The sequence below is a fragment of the Cygnus atratus genome, chromosome 3 (assembly GCF_013377495.2).
Source record: "Cygnus atratus isolate AKBS03 ecotype Queensland, Australia chromosome 3, CAtr_DNAZoo_HiC_assembly, whole genome shotgun sequence".
Taxonomy (NCBI): domain Eukaryota; kingdom Metazoa; phylum Chordata; class Aves; order Anseriformes; family Anatidae; genus Cygnus; species Cygnus atratus.
In genome coordinates this window covers 74,817,100-74,833,395 of record NC_066364.1, presented here as the reverse complement: position 1 = coordinate 74,833,395, position 16,296 = coordinate 74,817,100, and the positions used below count along the sequence as shown (strand labels likewise).

General features: G+C 38.4%; 1 protein-coding gene across 2 annotated transcripts in view; it reads left to right on the top strand.

The window, feature by feature from the left end:
* RPS6KA2 (ribosomal protein S6 kinase A2) overlaps positions 1-16,296 on the top strand; it is a 224,036-nt gene that overhangs the window by 117,393 nt on the left and 90,347 nt on the right. For both annotated transcript variants that reach the window (XM_035539012.2, XM_035539011.2), the window contains exons 2-3: positions 2,296-2,412; positions 6,755-6,836. In XM_035539012.2, coding sequence (XP_035394905.1) covers positions 6,806-6,836 — 31 coding nt within the window. In that variant the 5' untranslated portion in view covers positions 2,296-2,412; positions 6,755-6,805. The remainder of the gene's footprint in view (positions 1-2,295; positions 2,413-6,754; positions 6,837-16,296) is intronic.

Below are 16,296 nucleotides of genomic sequence, written 5' to 3'. Positions count from 1 at the left end.
ACTGATGGTCCTTGCTGTGCTGTGCTTATGGGCTGAGATGGGCAAAATCCTGAAATGATGACCAAGTGCATTCTAGCTGCACTAACTAGAGAGAAAAATCTTTCAGTTTTTTCATAATACGATCATTTTCAGGGGGTTGTACAAATGCAGAGGTTGGCCTGTGAAAGCCAGTCCTCCCGGATTCTGCTTATGGTCAATGGAGAGTAAACTCCCAAGCATACAAGGTCTGTTATACAGAGTAAAAGGTGATGAATCAGGGCAGAAGCCTGACTATACAGGGAGTAATTTTTAGCCTTTATGAGTACAATGGCTAGTGATCCAGGCAGCCCAGATACTTTACTAAAACTGTAGTGTGGTAGGGCAGGCTTAGCTCAAAATAATGTTCTTAACAGAGTGCAAGTCTCTTGGCTGCAGGCAGTTTATGTAAAATGCACATCCCTCAGTATGAAAGCTCTTCACTTCAGAACTTGATGGAGGCTTTGATTACACCATGTTTGTAATACCTGGTTTCCTTAAGAAACAGAGCTAATACAGCGATATCAAATCTGTTTTAGTTCACTATTGTTTCTCTCATACAGAAAAAAAAAAAAAAGAAATAATGATTTTTTTAAAATCAGAAAGATACTCAGTCTCACACAGTAATTAAAACCAGAAAAACAAGAGGATCCTGGCAGCTATATACTTAGAAAACCTTTAAATCTCTCTATGAAAATTGGTTGTTGGTTTCAAGCATTTCCTTTCATACAAATCACTTGAACTAGAGAAATTAGGATCAGAAAAAATAGTTGCTGTCGGATGATGATTATTTTCCATGATTCCGGGAGCATGCACAAAGTACAGGAAGCTTTCCAAACCAAGAAGAGGATATAGTCCCTGTTCCAAAGCACATGAGTGTAAGGAGGCAGAGAAGGGAAGAGAAAGGATGAAGCTGTAGTATGCAGAGCAATTAGAGTAATACTAGTCATGCATTGGAAGTGTTATTACAGCCAGTAAAAAGTGATAATTTTCTTGGGGGAGAGGTAAATCACTTTTGTTTAGTAAATGAATGTGTTTCATGGCCAAATGATGTGTTTCGTGAATGTGTTTCAAGGCCCAATGGCCAAATTATTTGGGAATGCGTTTTCATTTTAGGATGCTATTTTTTCCACATTTAGTTTAAGAAGAGAGAAAAACTTTACAAATATATTTATAGCTTTCATCAAGATATTTTCTTGAGAAAAAAAAAAATCCATCTAAAAGTAACATGTATGAGATTTCAATAATTTCTGGTAGGTGCAGAAATATTCAAGCCTATTCCTAAGTGAGCAATTCACTTAAATCTGGGAAATGAAACAAACCAAAAAATTGTACTCAAAATCCATGTTCCATTTGTTCAGAAGTTAGAACAAGTAGTTTGAACAGAAAAAAAAAAATCAAATTCAGGTGTACAGTACACTTCAGAAATAAGAAAGTATATAAGTAGCATCTTCCCTCACTACTTTGTCCTTGAAGATAAGTTATTTTTTGCAGGTTTCTTTTCAGCTCAATGACTTTCTGGGTTGCTGCAAACTCTGCATAGTCCCTCTGGGTCTCACATGACCCAGTCATTCTCTTTTTAGAGGAACATGCCATAATAACATAAAACAAACAACTCAAACGAATATGTTGTGTTACAGCTTGCAAGGTAAAAGTCCTAGTTCAGCTGGTTTCTTATGTTCACTATTCTTCTTCCCACCACCTCGATTTCACATCTAGATCTTTGTTGTTTATTTAGAAGGTTACTGGTAGTAACTTTCCCTTCTTCAAGGTAAATAGGAAGAGCCATTTTTAACAATGCCTTTTCTTTATTGCTTACTCATAAGAAGAATTGCTGCTTGAGACTCAAGTGAGCTTCACTTTTTAAGGTGGGTTTAAACGATGTTATGAGCAAGAGTTAGGAATTATGTGGAGAGAAGTGTGCTGGAGCCTCTGTATATTGATGTGGGTACATGTCACTGTTAGCAAGGTCTGTGATGTGCACAAAGCTCTACAGTGTGTTTCTGTTTCAATTTGCTTTATCTTTATTTAGATATAATTTTGATATTTAATAAACAGAAGGAGCAAGCCTAGATGTCCTGATATCTAACCCATGACCATCTCCTTCTCCTTACATGCACATGGAATGTTTGGACAAGCATTTGGTTCATTTTTCAAGATTTCATATATGATTGTAGCGTCAGAGAAGATGCAATTTTAATAAACAAAATGTTTCCTTAGGATAACAGTTCTGATTTGGGATTTTTTATTATTTTGTTTGTTTCTTTCTTTCTTTTTCAGGAAGAAGGTATAGTGAAGGAAATAGACATCAGTCATCATGTGAAGGAAGGTTTTGAAAAAGCAGATCCTTCTCAGTTTGAGCTGCTGAAAGTATTAGGACAAGGTTCATATGGAAAGGTAATTTTTAATGCCATCTAATCACCTAGAGCAACACTAAAAATGTCATGTCCTTTCTCTGAGTTCATTTACACTGGTACCACTGTTTGTATATAAATTATATTGTAAAAGCAGATAAGCAAATCCAAATCTCTTCTGTCATTTTAATAGCACTTTTGTCTTTTGCTGGATTCCTGTATATAAAACAGTTTAGGAAGCTTATAGCTCTGGACCCAAACTAATGAGCACAAGTGAGCACTAATGAGCAACACTGTTTATGAAGTTAGACTCCTCTTCTTCTTTCTGAGCTATCCACTAAGGAGGTGAGCATACTACTGCTGCTTAGCGGTAAGAATGTTCAAAGGCTTAAAGATGTCTGCTTCCCAATTTCTGCCAGGCATATTTTGAAGTCCCTATCACTCACCCTGCTGGTTACCTCACAGTGATTTTTTGAGAAATACCTCTTTCTAACGATGAGATGTAAAGCAGTTCATAGTTGCAAGCTTTCATTTGTTAACCAGCAAACAATGTATTCATTTTCAGTTTGATTTTATTGCCCACAACTAAGATCTGTTTCCTAATGCAATTAATTGCTGAGTGTTTATGCAAGTGTATATATATGTATACTACATATATAAAGCATTTCTATTTAAAAAATTGCCTACTTTTACAACCACAAGCTAAGTTATCGAGAAACAATTTTTTTTTAATCTTAAGTCCAAGACTTTGCTTAATCCCAAAGGTGTTTCTTCTTCAACAGGATATGTCATTTGCAATTAAGAATAGGAAGGAAAGACAGAGAAAGAGGGAGGACTCAATTCAGTGTTAAATTCTTTCTATGGCTTAACTAAATAAGACTTTGTAATTTGCAGAATGGTGAGCCCAATTTAGACTAGACATGGAAGTCCTTACCATTTTAAATACATATATATGTGTATATATATATATATGTGTGTGTGTATATATATATATTTATAATTTCTCAGCCTTCAGAGGTGGATCATTCCAGCTGACTTGAAGAACTGGCTCATACCTAAAATCTGCTGAGGCACCCAGCACAAAGCTGAGCACCATGACAATGAATCAGGATCTTCAGTTTTATTGACAAATAAAGCTATTTGGGGAGTACTTAGTAGCTTTCTGAGTATTCCAGAACTGTATTGATAAGTAAGGCTGTTAGAAGATCTCTGAGATGAGAGAAATCAGAAGAGTTAGCATTCACTACCAAGTTTTGCTCTACAGAATTGCTTGAGAGCACTATAATGATATTCGAGTTTTGAATGTTAAAGAAATGTGAGAAATAAAACAACTCAGAATTAGATTTCTTCTGTGATTTACTACAAGGAGGAGAAGTACAAGAGAACAAAATCTCTTCTTTGAAAGTAAAAGAAGCAGTATGGCCAGTTTTCATACCTGTGCAGTAAATATTTTAGAAATGGTTCACTGGCTATCTTAGATTGTGCTGATGTGTTTTTGGTATTATCTGTCCAAGTTGGCATTCTAGTTTTAGGCATTGTATAAGCAAAAAGTTTATTCTCTGCCACCGCTTCCCAAAAGGAGGTCTGATTTCTGGGGCATGCTCCACTGAAATCACTGCAGAATCAGAATGTGGGTGTGTGGACATCATACCTGTCTGAAGTTGTGCGTGATTACAAGTCACTTTTAGTATCTTATGTGAAACAGGTCAATAAACTCACCAGAGCAGCAAAGACACAGAGGAAGGAAGTCTGTTCAGTGTTTCTTATGCAGTCCCCAGTCACCTAAATTTTCATCACTTCGGTATTTCAGCTGATCAAATCTGTAAGGGATGCAAATCTGCTGTTTTTCAAGTTGTTTACCTAGGGAGCAAAAATCACCTAAATAATTTCCTGCAGGATTAAAGAATATGCCTTTGGTTTCAGAGGGAGTATGCTCAACTCTGTTGAAAGCCACAGCACTTGCTTAGGTTTCTGGGTTGGGATTTGGTGATGTACCCATTACTCCAGCTAAGGAACTTTTAGTAGTTCTATCAATACATTTAGTTATTCATAACCTGAGGTGTTTGCATGCATATAAAACTAGACAATTGAAAGTCATTTTCAGGCACATGCCTGTGCTATTCTGGCAAACTAGTATTATATAGCTAAAATAAACAGTCTGGTAAGTACTCTAGGACCACTCAATAGTCTCAAGTACTATCAAGACTATACCTTTAAGAATAATTGGGATGCAAACTCCATTTTGCAATACAATGCATTTTAATTTGTCCTGTTTCCTTTTTGGTTTGATAATTATTTTAATTTTCTCTGAAACAGCACACACTGTTCTTGACTCATCTGTTTTGGAGGGAATGCAGACCAAGTGCCCTATGCCATGCAACAGAGAACAACTGACTAGTGACTAGTAACATAAATTGATAATTTTGCTTATTACAGCAATAGGGGTATTACTAGCTTTACATGGCAGGTAATGCATTTCTTGAACTGCAGCCTAATATTTCTGCAGATGCAGCATGCTGTGCTGTTGTATGTTCTGTACGTTTTAAAATCATTATCTTAAGGGTTTGGGATTGGTTTTAGTTTGTTGTTGTTTGCTTGGGGGGTGGGGGTGAGGTTGGATTCCATTACCATTTATACACAGTATTATTAAAGATTAAAATCTGATGTTGGGGCAAACTTGCTTTATGACTATCCCAACATTTCTCTCTCTAGCTGTAGCTGAACTTCTGAATTAGTTGACTTCCTGTTAATACTGGAGCAGCTGAGCTTAATTTATCATGAATGTTAATGAAAAACACTTCAGAAAGTCTTATGTTGCATCCAGATTTCATAATTTGTTTCTGCAGTTGTGAGTACCGGAGGTACTTGTGTGTTCATCAGACTAGGAAACAGGAGATGGGAACAAGCAACATGTGCCTGATCTCAGCCAGTCAGGGCAGCTCAGCTGAAGAACTGTGCATATCTCACATGCACAGGAAATATCTTGAGAATGAAAGGCTCACAAAAAATGTATCAGATCGTATCACAGAAGTGTTGTAGCTATGATGATGTACAGATGTAAGAGCCCTGCTCAAGGTGTTTGGAAAGAATTTACCTTCTTTTTTAAAACTTTTTTTTTTTTACCTTTTTTTTTTTTTTCCCAGATGCTTTAGGTGACTGTTAAAAGTTGTTATCTCTCCCCATGACCCTTTTCTCAAAGGGTGTTTGAGAAAATTTTAATCTGTTTACAGATTTATTTTTTTTCTGGAGGAAGTGTCTTTCAACTTGCAAATAATGTGCTAAGAACAGATTTCCTCCTTTCTTTTTTTTTCTTTGGCTTTTTATGTTTTGGGTGGTGGAAATGCTGCATAACTCCTGAACAAGTGATGAATTAAAACAATTTCCACAGATTTTTGTAATCTAAGTAGATATTCTTCAGTAAAATTATTTCAGCTAGCCTTTGTTAATTCATGTATTTATAAGTATATGCTTTGTACGTGGACTTGTAGCTCATTTTGCATTTGGCTTTACTTATGGCTTCTGTCCAGTAGCAAAGGTGCTGAAATAACAACTGAGCCACTGTCGTTTGGTGGTTACGATTTCAGCAGAGTGAGCCCTAGGAATCAACTAAATTATTTCTTTCTTTTATTTTCAAATATTAATACTGGAACACCCTTAAAAATACATAATAATAATAAAAAACCAGAACAAAAATGCGCTCCAGTCAGACAAGAAGTAATAGATGTATGGAGTAAAACAAGAACAATAACAGCAGTAAATCAGAATTTTAGCTACAATTGTATATTATTCCAATTTAAAAATTTACACCAAAAGATGTAACATGGGAGACTGTAGCAAGGAAAGCTGCCTTTATTATAATAGTGTATTTGTCAATGAAAATGGTTCTACCTTTTGTTAAGTATGCTTGAACAGACTTCCAGCTGTATGAAGTTTTTGCTTCAGTGACATCCTAGGTTAGTCATCACTCATGACTTAGGACATAAATTATACTAATTTGTTTTTTCTCCTTAATTTAATTGATAAAAATAATTTTAAGAAACTACACATTCCTAAGTACAATGATACATTGCTTTTTTTTCATGTAAAGCTGTTCAGAATATGAAGAAATGTGCACACATTGTTTACGACTATTCACTCATCTTTAACTGAATGTGAAAGGGCTATTAATAACGTCAAACATATTTTCTTTGTGAGGGAGTAAAGGCTTAAAACTGAAGCTTTCTAGAGCTAGCTCAGCAAATTGCAGGTGAAATATATGAAGTACTTTCAGCTAAGAGTTTTCATTGGAATTCCTGAATCTTAGTATTTGTTCCTCCATCAAATACAGCAAGCCTTGTAACTAAAAGCTCGTTCCCCTTTTACACAAGATGTCTGCTTTTTTACAGGTATTTCTAGTGAGGAAGATTAAAGGATCTGATGCAGGTCAGCTTTATGCTATGAAGGTACTTAAGAAAGCAACTCTGAAAGGTAAGGATTGGGATAGTAGCTGCAGTACCATTTCTGTGATAATTTATCATCTATTTTTCTTGTCTTTTTTTTTTTTTAACATCGCTGTTGTTGTGTGGTATATATCAGTGCAAAAATATGTTTTTGTCACCCTTAAAAATTCTGCCTCACTGTAGTGAATGTTCTAGAGAAAGGTACACAGAAAATGTTACCTATACAGTTTGAGAGCATGAAAACAGAGCTTTGGTGTTTTCTAGCTGCTTGCATTCTTTACTTTCTTAGAATTACTTATAGGAATTCTGTTGGGCATATATTAAATTGTGTTAGAGTGGCAGTATCTTTCTGTTTCTGAAGTAAACTGAAGCAATTTTTTTTTTTTTTTTAAATATATAAGGGTGTTGCTGAAGTAGAACATGACTCCTATTCGGCAGGAAGGCCCTCCACCTGGTGTTTTTCTACATGCTTGAAAATTCATGGGAACATATTTTCAAGTGTGATGAGTTGTTCTGAGGTTTTTGACATCTTGCTTTCCTAACTCATGAGCATATGGCCTCCAGTAGGCTGAGGCCTAATGACTGACTGTTGAATCTGGTCATTTTCTTCTGGGATCATTGGCTGCTACCACCTCACTCAGACCAAAACGAAGTGTCTAGTAAAGGGAGAGGACTGAATAGCAAACGTGGAAAATTTGGTCTCAGCTGGAGTCCCTGTTGTTTGTTCCTCCAGAGAGTTAAGAAGATCCACTCTTCTTCCTGTTTCCCTGACCTAGCACTGTACTGTTTTTAACCCTCAAAAGTCTGACATGTTTTCCAGATGAAGGTGACAGGGTTCATTTTGCCCAAAGCAACTGTTTCACTTACTCTGAGATCATGAGGGTTTGCACAATGCAGAATCGTGCCTCAGTGTCTATTCTAATGTGAAGAGAGCTAATTTTGAGACAGTTCTGATGACTTATAAATCCAACTTGCTTTAGCATGCCTCAGTTTGGGGAAGTAAAACAGTGAAGTTACTGGTAATTGCAAGGTAGAGTTTCAGAAGGTGGTGACAGGCAGATACAACACCTCTTTTGAGCACTAGTCAAGATAGGGAAGTGGCAAACCAGAAATTTGCAAGGTTGTTTACCCTAGCAAAGCTTTTTCAAAGAAATAGTAATTTGAGGTAATGCTGTTGTGCTGATCTTTTTGTTTAGAAAGTAGATGGGAAAGTTTGTTCTGGCAGAAGAGTGTGGTGTAAATAGCCACTTAAATAGTTCTGGACTTAATACGTAGAAAGTAAAAGGTTAGGACTGTGTATACAGTATGTGTAATAGAGTGAATCTCTGATGTCTCACCCAATAGCAGAAGCACAAAGTGCTTTAACTGCGCTGAATTCAACTCTCAGAGCTTTCCCCACCAGCGAAAGCTGTCTCCTGCAGAGCACAGCATCTAAGGAAGGACTGTGAGACCCCTCTGATGTGAACTCATATCAGAGACTTGCTTCTATTTCTTTTGAGAACCCACAACTTTTCATCTAAGGTGAAAATTGGGTAGTCTCTCTTTTTTTTTCTTTTTTTTTCTATAACTGAGGTGTATTGAGCAAAACCAGTTTTGGATAGGGAGAGGATTTCTTCTAGATCCTCAAACACTTTATTGTATCTTAATGTATAATAGCTACATCTGTAATGTTAGATTCCACTGGAAAAAAATAGCCTGTATTATGGGAGTTTTTTTTAGGAAATTTCAAAACTTAGATGGTGATCTTAAACTACTCAAAGTGTTTTCAGCTCTGTTGCATCAAGAATAATAAGTACCTCCAGATGCCTTCTGTGTTTACAGTTCCTTAGTTCATTATAGCATGGAGCTGCTGCCTCTCTCCTCCCTTGGCCTTTTACACCATTATATATATATATATATATATATATATACATATATAATTATAATTATTTCCTCAAACATGAGTGACAAGATCCAAAAACTGAGGCTGCTTTGTGATCTTTTCTGGATCACATTTCTCTCCCATTCAAACTACTTACCCCTCTGACTGGTAACTGAGAGTTTCTCAATAATCTGAAAATAACTAACACATTGGTAGGAACTAGTTTCTCCGCACTAGTTTCTACAGATAAGTTAAATTTAACAGCTATTTAACTTGAACTGGAAAAATGAATGCAAAATCCTATTGGCACAGGGCAAGTGAGAAGAGCGAAAATGAGAACTGTCAGTGAGCTTCCTTGTAACTTCTGGCACAGAGATAATATTTCTGACAGCTTAATTTCATCTTTTAAGTGAGAGTGCTGAATCGTTGCTGCCTACCTACACTCAAAAAGGCTGGAAGTCACTCCAATGTGAACTGTTTATTACCATGTCAAGTAATGGGAGCAAAGCCACAAGTACTTGTTAGTATTGTGTTCACTGTTTACTGACAAAAGACATGCTACAGGACAAATTTCTGAATAATTTTCCTTCCTAATCTGTACTGCACAGTACAGTATAGAACAAGAAAGCCAAAGCTCTGGGAGCCAGTGCCACTGACACAGCCCCAAATATCATGGCTGTTCTTCTCTTTAGCAAAGCAAATCTGTGAAACATAAAATGGAGAAATGAGAAGAAAGGAAAGAGGAAAAAAAGATGAGGGAACAAAACTGCTTTTCCTTTTCTGAAGTAGTCGGAAGAACTAAAATACAGATAAATAGGAATCTGAAGAAGTTAAATGCCTTCAGGAGTGAAGAGTTAAGATTAGCTTTGTATTTTCTCTGAAGAACAACCATGATGGGTCTTGTAAAAGTGTCTCCCAGCCCAGTAGCCTGACTCTGGCAGTGACCAGCTGAGAATGTGTAAGAAGAAGTAGAAGTACAAAATAGTGCTTCCTCCAGTGGGTCTGCTGCCTGCTGCCTCTTCCCAAAGTAGTTGTCCTTTTCTAACTAGTATGACCCATGAAAATTCACCAACAGCGAAGGCTAGTATAAGAAGGTTACAGCAATCCGTAGTAGCATTCTCCAAACATTTGCAGCCCAAATAAGCCTTTTGATACAAAAAAGGCATTTGTAGATTCAAGCTTGAAGAAGATCTGCCAAACAGCAGAGCAACTCCAGCTGTGAAAGCAGAATTAAAATCCAAAGTATTCCAATTTAAAAGTTTGCTGAGGCACATGCTGTAGTCACAAACATTTGTGAAAATAAAATTAATCTTTACCTTATGAAAGTTTATATTAAATGTAAACTATATCTGAATAAACACTGATAGGAGCATTGGATGCTTGAAAATGAGAAAGCCATTGCTCCTGTTGGTTATAAATGAGAACACCACACACAAGTTTCTCTCCTTCACACTTCATTTCCTTTTGCAGGAGATTGTGTTTTTTTGTTTGTTTGTTTTTGAAGAGAACTCCCTGGAGAAACTAGATAAGAGTTTCTTTCTAAATATTGATTTTAGGAAAACCTTGTCCAAAAATTTTGAGAATATTATGTCTATTAGGTAGCAGATGGGGAATACCTTGATTAAAAGGCTGAATGTATGTGTATAAGTCTAACGTTTCTCAGTTTGAAATGGTTTTCATTAAAATGCAATATCCTAATACCAACCTTTGCAAATATAAACCCTTACTGGGGGGTCCAGATGCTGAAAAATATTTAAGCACTTAGATACCTTTCAAGGTGAGACTCTTGTCTGGTAGAACGTCATCAGATTATACTCTTAAATGCCATCTTAAAATGTTGTTTTCGTGTCTTCATTGCACTCTTTTTTTTTTCTTGAAAATGAGTTTTTAGATTAAAAAAATGCAAGTTAATTAAATTGAACTTGAGTCAAGTGAGTGTTGACTGCCTGCCTTGAATGTACTGGGAAACTGAGGAAATGGGAAGAAAACAGGGACTGTCCATATATGTGTGCCTTGTATTCTCCAGCAAAACTGAGACAGAGGGAAAGGGCAGGCTTATTATTTTGATTCACTCAGTATTTCTCTCAAGGTGTCTCAGGCTCCATCAGCTTTACTGGAGGTGCTTCAGGTTTCCATAAACAAGAGCTGTTTACATTGCTTACAATGTAAGCCTCATTAAACACATGTGAAATGTTTGTAAATCCCCCACAGATGCTGGGCTGCAATAGAAGTGTTACCTCTGGAGCTTGAAAATTTAAGACCTATCCCTCCAGGAGATATGTAATCTTACAGAAAGTGGCATGAAACCATAATTCACTGATATAATGCTTCTGAACTTTGTAAATGTTACAATGAGGAGGTATGATCTAGCAGAAGTTATGTGGTGGGTCACAAGGAAGTAGTCTGCATCTGCCCATCTTGTTGGTAACGGGCTGCGTAAATCTCAGAACTATTTGACAATGAGAACTGAGAGATTCTACCTGTTTCTGCTTATGGGGTTTAGAAATGATAATCTGTTTTGTCAAAAGCTCTGGAGTGCTTTGCAGTTTATGATCCCCCTCAGACTAAGCCAATAGGCTTATGGGTTTATAGTTGTGCTGACAGTGTATGATGTTTATAGATGCAGTAAGCTCTGCGAGGAGCTCTGCTGACTCACAGAGAGCTTTCCCTGTGTTTTCAGAGGAAGTTAGATCATTGATAATAATTATATACTAAATTTAACAACTAACTGAGATGTCGCCAGCTGGACTGTGATTTCCATCCAAACCATTGGTAAAACTGTAGTAGTGGCTTTCCTGCTTGGGCATCAGCTGAAGAGGCTTCTTCACTTTTCCTCTTCATGCTACTGCTTGTTGTGTTTAGATCTAAGACATTGAACACTAGTGATTTCCCTCTGGTTTGAAAGGAACAAAAATGCAACAGAATAAAAATCTAACGACAAGTTAACCTTATGAGGCAGGACTTACAAAGAGCCTTCACCTCGGATAGGCTTAGATTTACAGTGCTCAGGTTCTCAAGGTGTCATCCTATTCTATTTGTTCCTTGTGTTTGGTGAGAGGCCCTGTTATTTGCCCTGTTCCAACTTTTAAATTTTGGTTTATTGTCCTAAAATGTTCTTCAATCTTTTTAATATCTTCCTTGACCTCTTATTATACTCTTCTAAATATTTCACTGGGGAAGTTCTGACCAAATATTTCCTTCAAATCCAGGTCCCACAGCAAAGTCCCCTTGCCCTGCCGTCTGAGGTAAGGCTAAGTGCTTAGTACCCTCAGGAACCACCACAGTGTGCTGCTCCTTTACTCTGAAAACTGTAACTTGTCAAATGTCAGGACTCCAAGCTCAAAAAAAAACCCCACATTTCTGGGCCTGGAAGTGCGCTTAAAAATCCAGCTGAGACTTGTCAAAATATTCTGCATTTTGAACGTTTCCCCACAAGGAAGTTTCTGCCTAAATTGTCCTTGTCACTACATTGTCACCAATTAGGAAACAACAGAACATTTTCTGATTTGGGGCCTTTGGATCTGGATTTTCTGCTTTTTAAAATAAGTCTACTTGCAGTCTAATGCCTATTTGCATGGTCTCCTGCACAGACCTGGGCTTGCAGCCCACTACGCCCCAAGCCTACTTCATTCAAGTCAATCTCTCACCTGGGGGTGCTGTGCAGAGTTAGTGCAGAAAGTCCTTGAGCACCCCACTTCCAGCGCAGAGCTGCCTTGGCTATCACTGATCTTGAGCAGTGACAAGGAATACACAAGCCTGTGCGGATAATTAGGAAGCATTCTGGCTTCTGTATAAGGATGAAGTTTAGGAATACAGTAAATTTTCCAGTTGGGAGGGGAAAATCTGAGGAGGAAATAACAGCTTGTATGTGCACAAACAAAATAACAGTTGATCCTTCTGTATATTTCACAAGTGGCTCTAAAATGTAAAGATCAGTCTAGCTGATATGTGCTCAGCCACACAGCAACACTCTTGGGTCACCATCTGGACCTCGCCTATCCTATTTGCATGCAAGCACTGTGGGCCAGGAGTCAATGAGAAGATCTCCAGCTTTGTGCCCCCCCCCCCCCCCCCCCCCAGTCTGGGAGCAAGCTGGAGTTATTAACTGTCATCCAGGGAAGCTGAGCTTTCCTTCCTTCCATGGGAATTTTGAAAACGAACCCTGGAGGGTCTTCAACCTTCAGTGATGAGAGGTCACAATCAGGTTTTGATTTTACCGTGCATTTTCAATTCTTCTTGCATCTGACCTCTTCTTCCTCCCCTAAGGATTCACCTTATCTAGGTCTTGCATTCATGAGGAGGGAAGGATACAGTACATTTGCGAGAGCACACTTACATAGGCTGTAGAGAGTAATGTGTTCGTGCATTATAAGGAAAAAGAACCGTGGTTAGGAACCTGGCTTACTGTGTCAGCAACTATTATAGAGCATCCCGGTCTGAATATATCAGACATTGCTGGAAGTTTATTTTCCTCGGGTTTGCTAAGGAGCATTGACATGCATTCAATGAAATTTTAGCTTCTTCATTAAATACTCAGTATTCTCTTGTGATTCTGTACAGTGTTTTGATGAGAAGGGAATACTTTTTCCTATAAAAATAAACTGAGCATGCATCTCTTAAAGATTTTATTGTCTGTTTCGATACAACCCATGCGGGATTTCTCATTGTATAAAGTCCTGATTAAATTATAGCCTCTTCACAGTGCTAAGTGCATGATGAAGATCCTGTTATCAGGCAAAAATTCCCACCATTAAGATGTTCAGAAAATTAACTCTGGATGTTTTAAATGTTTTCTGCTGTCCAGCAAAGGAGCATTTGGGCTGTCGTTTTTTTGTTTGTTTGTTTCATTGTGTGGGTTTTTTTGTTGTTGTTGTTTGTTTTTAATGGAAACACACTGTTACCCATAGAGCTTTTTTCTAAGTGCCAAAGGAAATTCAAGTTTTTGTTCATGAAAATTTTGACTGTTGAGTTCTGTAACAGTTTCCATGTTAAAAGTGCTGCTCAGGTTGCTAGATAGAAAGTTCTTCCCATTGTCCTAAGGAGAATAGATTTAGTAAGGTTTTGCCTAAATACTGGTAAAAATTATAATCATTCTCCCTATCTTTTCCCCTGACATTCACATAGGAGCACACACTTCTGCACTTGTCATACACAGTATAGGTAAAAGCAGCAATATTGCCCATTCCTCTCCTGTCCCCAGATTTGTTCCAGTACAACTGTGCTAATACAATAACATGAAAATATAGTTCACTGTATATTTGTATGCTCATTTGGAATGCAGCTTCAGCAGTTTAATATCTCACTGCCCAAAATAGCCCAGTTATTCTCCCTAAAGCTCTGACAGCACCACAGGACTCACAAGAAAGCCCCATCCTTCTCCATGAGAAGTTCAGCGGTGCAGCAGAAACTGTGACGAGAGCCCTAGCACCTGGCAGCATTGGTGCTGTTGCTCATACCATGCTTTTGAAGCAATCATCCCCATCCACTGTGATTGGTTTGCCACAAGCTGGATTCCCTCCTAATGAAATTAAACCAGGAGCACACCCAGTGCTCCCCAGGCTCTTGTGGGCATTCTGGCCACGGGACCGAGGTGTGATGTCAACCCCAAAAAGATGTGTAGTGCAGGGGACCTCAGGTCCAAACACCCACAGTTACTTTCCACAGATTGCTGCAGTTACACCACAGTGCATGCTAATGTAGACATAGGTTTAAACCAGTTTCAGACTTTGCTATGAGGACATTGAGTGCACCTGTGTTCGTGCGTTTCACTAGGTGTAGCACAGAGCTGTCTTAAATTATTCCAGCTTTCTGCTAGTTAACATGCCCTTGGCTTCTAATCTTTGAGCATCTCCATAGGCCCCCTTAGCGGCAGCTGAAAGTGTTGTATATGCAGGTATTGATATGATGATTCCCTGAAGTGCACAAAGGAGATTCAAATCTGAAGTCAGAAAAAGAGAGCACTGATAAGTCTGCTTACTACTTTGTCAGAAAGAAAATGTTCTTCACTTGTGGTCAAATTATACAAGTTTGTTTTAAACATTTGTTGAGTCACACTCTCTTGTCAATGAAATATAGAAAAAATGACTTTTTTAAAGTTTCTAAAAAAGCAGCAGGTTGCATTGAATGTATCCCCCGGCTACTCCAGCCAGGAAAGTAATGGTGGCCCTTTTCTCAGGAATGATTAGTCCATCATACTTATTTTGCTTTTGATAGTAAAAAGTTTTCAAAATAGCCTTGTAATTTTCAGTCAATTTGCCATGTAACTCTTTAAAGTTTCAATTGGTCCTGCTGTTCTTGACACAGTGAATAAGTAGCTTTGGAGACACTTTAAACTGCTGCTCCCATAGGTACCACCTCTAAATAGCTTTCAGACCCAAACTCATTCATCCAAAGCCCCAAAGTACATTTCATCACAGGGATTTCATTACTGCTTGCTTTCCCTTGGATCATTCTTTTTGTCGTATTTGTTGCAATGTATATCTAATGGCAGCTATTTGCAGTTGCAGTTAATCCCAAATCAGTTGTCACAGTACGGAAAAGACCACATTTGATATCTTCTATTATCAAGTAGCAGATTGCTGTTAGTTGCTTTTATTGTGGTTTCACGAGCTGGGAGACTGCACGGACAGTTGTCCTGAAGCCATGAGTGAAGTGTTTATCCGGTGTGACAAATGTGATGTAATTCCGCTTCATCTGCAGAAAACATGCTTCTACTAGGAAAGTACTGGGAGGTGCAGTGGGCTTTCTCAGCCCTCACCCCTCTCAGGCTCTGCTCAGGCTACGTACCTGGGAGCTGATCCCCAGTACAGCTGCAGGGGCTTGGTGGCTTCACAGTGAGATCCTAGTACCTGTCCCTGCCCTGGTCTATGCCAGGTAAACCCACTGGCATGGGACTCTTTGAGAGCATCCCCTGCTTTCCAAGCTTCTGAAGCATAGGCTGGCAGGCACCTCAAGAAGTCATTAGGCCAACTCTCCCACCTAGGCTGGCTCAGCTGAGAGGGTGAGCACTGGGACAAGCTACCCAGGGCAGTGGTCACAGCACCAAGCCTGCTGGAATTCAAGAACAACACTCAGGCACAGGGTCTGGTTTTTGGTTCATCCTGTGTGGAGTCAGGAGTTGGTGATTCTTCTGGGCCCCTTCTAACTTGGGACATTCTGTGATTCTGTGAGCTATGCTTTTGTCATTCCTGACAGATATTCACCTAACTTCTTCTTAGACTGTCTCTATCCCTACTGTTATAAAAAGCTTCCTAACATCTGTCCCATATCTGCCTTGCCACAACTGAAGCCATTAGTTCACATCGTCTCTGCTGAGAAGTTTCCTCTCTCCGGTTTTCTTTCACATCTCAAAGACTGTTAAGTGTTCAGCCTCTATCTCCTATAGACTAATACTCTTTTGCCTTCCTTTCCTTCCTCAGGGTTCATTTTTTCTAGATGTCTGGGTTAGAAGATTTAGTTATACCCTGATTTACCCTTGCTAGCAGCAGGTAAGTCAGAGGTGACTGTTAAACAAAATGTGATCTGCTCTGCCTGAATGCTTCAGGTCTCAGATCCTCTGTGGATCTGTGCTAGCACAGAAGAAGTAGCAGCCCCTCCCAACAGATATTGTCAAAAATTATTTTTTTTT